The sequence below is a fragment of the Panicum virgatum genome, chromosome 9N (assembly GCF_016808335.1).
Source record: "Panicum virgatum strain AP13 chromosome 9N, P.virgatum_v5, whole genome shotgun sequence".
Lineage (NCBI taxonomy): Eukaryota > Viridiplantae > Streptophyta > Magnoliopsida > Poales > Poaceae > Panicum > Panicum virgatum.
Genome location: NC_053153.1, coordinates 9,018,640 through 9,023,911, shown reverse-complemented (window position 1 = coordinate 9,023,911; position 5,272 = coordinate 9,018,640). Strand labels below are relative to the sequence as shown.

The following is a 5,272-nucleotide window of genomic DNA, read 5'->3' as shown; positions in this document are numbered from 1 at the left end:
CTATCCGCACCCCTCCCCTCCACCGGTACGGCATGCAGATGGAGGTGATATTTAAAGTAGAAAGCAGTGCAGTCCACAGCTCCAAGCACACCTCCACGCTCGGGAGAACTCCGGGCTACGCCAAAGCCAGAGTTGTATGCGGATCCACCCCAAGCACTGTGCTCATTTACTTTCCCCACTCCCCAACGGCTCGCGCGGCGGACTGGAGGTCTCCGAGGTGGAGCGGGCGACGGCGCAGGCGAAGGCGGACTGGAGGTCTCCGAGCGGGCGACGGCGCAGGCACGCAGGCGGAGCAGGCGAAGGCGGCGGGCCGGATCCGCGACGGGCGGTCGTCGGCGCCACATCCCTTCTCCGGGTTCGCGCGGATCCACCCTGGAGAACCGACGCAAGCGGCGGCGGAGAGCAAGGAGGGATTCGAGGCGCCGGCGGCCAGATCCAGCGCGAGCTCCAAACTCTTCGGGTGGTTCTTCTTCCTCCGGGTCGCATCGGCATCGAGCAAGGCGCAGGTACCCCAAAGTTCTCACCTCCCCCTCGACCTCCCCCACCCCCTTGCTTCATCATTAAGAGGAATGGATAACCATTCAGCACCATCTGCTTCATCAAGAATTTCTGCTCTTCCACAGAAATCCTCCACCATGTCACAGAACTTAACAATTATGGCCCCCTTTTTGTTATTTAAGACCAAAATGAATTCTAGGGAGCATATTACAATTCATATTACAATATATGCAATTTAGTATAGATATACATTCCATTTGAAGTATATTTTCTATGAAGCATCTGCTTTAAGGCTGACTGTTTCGGGTATTTTACTGATTTTCCATGTGTATCTGACTTGATGATCCGTGAAACAGCCATGGAAACTTTTGAATGGAGAGTTTAATTGTTGCAAATTACAAGCAACCGTCTTTTAAGTGTTCTTATAATACAGCTTTGGTTTTCTTGTGGGCACCTGATGCTAATAATGACTGTGAATTTTCATTCTGGATGTGCCAACTATGCCCTTGTATATTGAAATAAATCACTATGTTGAATATGTGGCCCTCTATTTTCAGGATGGATGATAACCAAATGCAGGGCCCCTGGAATGGAAACCAAGTGAACCAGCATGACCCCAGCCACACCCCTCGTGCCACTACAACTCCTTTTCAGGGCCAATGGCACCCAAGCCAGTTTAGCCAACCTGAGGGAAGGCAAAACCGAAGTGCAACTCCACCTCCTTTTCAGGGCCAATGGCACCCAAGCCAGTTTAGCCAGCCTGAGGGAAGCCAAAACCAAAGTGGCACTGCACTCAATTTTCAGGGCCAATGGTGGCCAAGCCAAAATAACCTGGCAGAATGGAACCCTTACATGCATGGGTTCATGTCCGGACCACATGGTTACTTCCCCCAAAATGCCATGCACCCACCACCAAATGCAGCTATGCGACCAACACTGCCACCTCACTTAGACAATTCAGGTGGAGATGATGAGGTTGTAGTTATTACTAGTCCAGTAGGGGCCTCTAGGAGAAAGGAGAGGGGCAAAGTGAAACAGGCAAATTTCACACCTAAAGAAGATGTGAACCTAGTTAAGTCATGGCTGGAGATAAGTTGTGATCCGGTCGTTAACACCGGGCAGAAGAATGAAAATTTTTGGGTACGTGTGATTGAGCGGTATGATACACGGCGGGGGGACTTTCCTATTAGAAATGATCGTTCTCTGCAAGGACGCTGGGACAAGATAAGAGCTGCATCGAGCAAATTTGCTGGTTACTTGGCTGAGGCCCATCGGGTGCACGCTAGCGGCACTTCAGACGCTGATAAGGTACCTGCCCTCTCGATTTGTTTTTGGGTATTGCATTGGAGAAGAACATCCATTGGAAATGATTGTTTGTCTCATGTTTCAGACTACCATGGCTGCTGCGACGTATGCTGATGTGGAAAATACTAATTTTCCATACATGCACTGCTGGGAGTTCTTGAAGGACGAGCCGAAATGGCAAGACCTGAGGCCGTCGAAAGGGAAGCCTGTGGCACAAGAAGCTACTGCTGATAACTTAACCCCAGGAGTGATTCCAATTGATGTTGAGAGGGAGGATTCAGCAAGGGGGCCGGCAGCAAAGAGGCCAATTGGGAGGGATGCGGCCAATTCTAAAGGTAAAAAGAGTTGTTCGACATCGTCATCTTCAAAGTATGCATCGAGGATGGAGGACCTGTCTTTGCAAAGAATGAGTATGTGGAGAGATGAAAATTCAAAGAAAGTTGAACGATTCGACACCATGAATGATATTGAGTCGAAGAGGTTCGACAAGCAGTGTGAATATGATGATTTCATGAAGAAGCTTGAGGTAGAGAAGGTTAAACTGCAGCGGGAATCTGTGGAGCTCCAAAGAGTAAAGTCTGCGAGGCAGGAACTCATGGAAGATGAGCGCATTCTGAAGATTGACCTTGCTGCCTGTACTCCAGAGCTGCGGGTATTTTACCGGTCTCGGCATGCGGCGATACTGAAGAAGTATGCTGCAAATGAAGGGGGTGAGGAGCCGGATAACTGATGGTGATGTAAGTTCGCAGAGCAATGTATTTGTGTCATGTTGTTTGTATGTCGGACACCAATTTATTTGTGTAATGTTGTTTGTAAGTCGGAGACCAATTTATTTGTGTAAATTTGTTTGTAAGTCGGAGACCAATTTATTTGTGTAATTTTGTTTGTACGGCGGACACCAATTTATTTGTGCTTACTTTACTTGGATTCATGGCTAATGGTGATGACCGCGCATACATATATTAAAAATACTTACTAACATACTACCATTGCTACAACAACAACATTTCGATCTTACATAAACCAACATTTTCAGACTACTAGCACATAAAGAATCCACCTTCAGTTACCTCCTTGGGAGCCTAACCTCGCCCACTGGTGCTCAATCAGGTCGTACTGCAATTGGCAATGAGCAGCCACGTTTCGAAGCTTGTGGTGCCGCTGAATGAATTGCTCCCTGTCCACAGAGTTGGTGTATGGCACTGCAAGCTCTCCTACTCGATCAAAGTTTATGTTGTTTGCACCTCGCCCTTCATCTTCGATTATCATGTTGTGCAGAATGATGCAAGTCATCATGATGCTATGTATATTATCAGCACTCTAGCCATATGCCGGACCACGCACCACTGCCCACCTAGCCTGGAGAACGCCAAATGCCCGCTCAATGTCCTTTCGAGCTCCTTCCTGGCATTTAGCGAAGTGCTTCGTCTTTGGGTCCATTGGGTGCCGGACGGTCTTGACAAACGCAGGCCATTCGGGGTATATGCCATCGGCAAGGAAATACCCCATGTCGTACGTGTTCCCATTGACAATGTAGCTAACAGGCATTTGCTGACCCCTAAGGTATGCCGAGAAAATTGGCGACCTATGCAGCACGTTTATGTCGTTGTTACTGCCGGACATCCCAAAGTAAGCATGCCAAATGTGTAGGTTGTGTGACGCAACTGCCTCTAGGATCATGGTTGGATGAGAACCACGACCTGTGAACTGTCCTCGCCAAGAAGTAGGACAGTCAATGCTACCTAGCATCCCTGGAAACCCACGCTCCTCTCCGGTGCGAAGTAGACTAGCTACATCAGATTCATTCGGCGCTCTAAGGTAGTAGGGGCCAAATTGATGAATGATAGCATCACAGAATTTCTCAAGCGCCTGGCGGGCCGTGGACTCGGCTATACCGATATACTCATCAACGGCGTCCGCAGGCAACCCGTACGCGAGAATGCGGAGACACGCGACGACCTTCTGCAAACCGGACAATGGTTCGTTCCCAAACGCGTCGTATCTTTTCGTGAAGTAGTTGTCGTAGCTCGCAACGCTGTCAAGAATCCTGAGAACAACATGTCGTCGCATGCGAAACCTGCAAAATATTGTACGTCAATTACATAAACCTACGTTATTAGTACGGCCAAATTATGTTGACGTTCCGTACCTACGCCGAAACTGGAAATCGTTGTACACAGGCTTCGCGTCGAAGTAGTGCTTACGAATCCGCTCATCACCAGCTTCATGATCACGGGGTCGGATTACCTTTGGGGGCCTCGGACCGCGCCGGCTGCTACCTTCTTCGCCCGCCTGAAGTTGTGCCAGCATTGTTGCCTGCTCGGCATCATCGTCGAACAAAAATTCCGAGTCGTCGTTCTCTTCTTCCTCCATCGTCCACGCCCTGGACATCCAACTCCTCCCTGTAAACGAGCGGCGACGCATTTCTTCTCTGTGGTTTGGAATATGTGAGCTTGATGAAAGTGCCGTGGAGTGAGCCGTCGGTGTGATGTCGTGTGCCATATATTCACTCCTCGCGTCGCAAACGACAGCGGCACGTGACACATGCACATCCATGCATCAATATGTCCCGGCACCATGCATGCCAAAACCAAAGAAAAAGCAAAAGCAAAATCAAAGAAAAAGCAAAAGCAAAGAAAAAGAAAAAGCAAAAGCACTAGATGCTACTGGCTGTTGCATGCATGCGCTGCATGCTGCCAAACGCATGCACGGCCACAGCATGCACACCGCGCCCGTGTGAAACGAAGACCAACGCGCCCGTGAAACACCCCCGCGCCTGGCGAGCCCCGCGCGCGCAGCCGTTGGGCGGTTGGGTGGTGGTTGTGGTGGGATGAATATAATATGTGGTAGTGGGGTATAGAGTTAAAATGTAGAGTTGATGGAATGCGGGTGAAGTTGGTGTAGGAGGAAGAATCTCGCTGACCAGGCAGGAATATTCCTTTTAGAGTTGAAATTTAGGGGAGATGGGGTGTGGATAGTCTTAGACTCTGTGTGTTAAAACTCCATCTATAATAACTCTTGTGCCAACCTTTATCATGGTTTTCAGAGCTCCTCCCAGTCATCATTCACCTCCGGCAGTCACCCGACCCAACAATTTCAGAGTACGCTTCTGCCATCGCGAGTAGAGTGTACCTGGCCTAACGTTTCTCCGGGCAGGCAAGCGCAAGTGTGGGCATGATCCGCTGTTCAAGTGATGATCGGGCTCTGTTGATTTTTGTATTTTGCCATGCTTACAATGGGGCGGGCCCACCATGTATTCATGGGTATTCAGTAGAATACCCAATTTTTTATGAAAAACTTTTATGTATATATATAGTCTATAATACATATTTGTATGTATAGATGGAAAATAGGAGGAACACGTTGTATGAAGAACACGTTGTACAAAGAACCAACTTTCCACTTGGGAATTCTTCAGGGATCCAAGTAGCGTCTATGAAGAACACGTTGTACAAAGAACTAGAGACAA

The 5,272-nt window shown here is 48.8% G+C and overlaps 2 protein-coding genes across 2 annotated transcripts; one reads left to right on the top strand and one right to left on the bottom strand.

Annotated features, from left to right (window-relative positions):
* LOC120688684 (glutathione S-transferase T3-like) lies at window positions 1–2,533 on the top strand. The gene is made up of 3 exons (XM_039971074.1): window positions 1–506; window positions 1,056–1,806; window positions 1,889–2,533. The coding sequence occupies exons 2-3, from the start codon at window positions 1,057–1,059 to the stop codon at window positions 2,531–2,533; spliced, it is 1,395 nt and encodes a 464-aa protein (XP_039827008.1). The 5' UTR covers window positions 1–506; window position 1,056.
* Window positions 2,534–3,123: 590 nt separating this feature from the next.
* Window positions 3,124–4,328, bottom strand: LOC120688683. The gene is made up of 2 exons (XM_039971073.1): window positions 3,953–4,328; window positions 3,124–3,880 (listed from the first exon to the last, which is right to left on the bottom strand). Exons 1-2 carry the CDS (start codon window positions 4,303–4,305, stop codon window positions 3,124–3,126), a joined length of 1,110 nt encoding a protein of 369 aa, XP_039827007.1. The 5' UTR covers window positions 4,306–4,328.
* Between the last annotated feature and the right edge of the window lie 944 nt (window positions 4,329–5,272).

Bases quoted from the DNA above. Each gene is read 5' to 3' on its own strand.
- LOC120688684 (XM_039971074.1), top strand. From the start codon at position 1,057: ATGGATGATAACCAAATGCAGGGCCCCTGGAATGGAAACCAAGTGAAC. The intron at 1,807-1,888 runs GTACCTGCCCTC...CTCATGTTTCAG, and splicing joins GCACTTCAGACGCTGATAAG to ACTACCATGGCTGCTGCGAC.
- LOC120688683 (XM_039971073.1), bottom strand. From the start codon at position 4,305: ATGGCACACGACATCACACCGACGGCTCACTCCACGGCACTTTCATCA. The intron at 3,881-3,952 runs GTACGGAACGTC...AATATTTTGCAG, and splicing joins GATTTCCAGTTTCGGCGTAG to GTTTCGCATGCGACGACATG.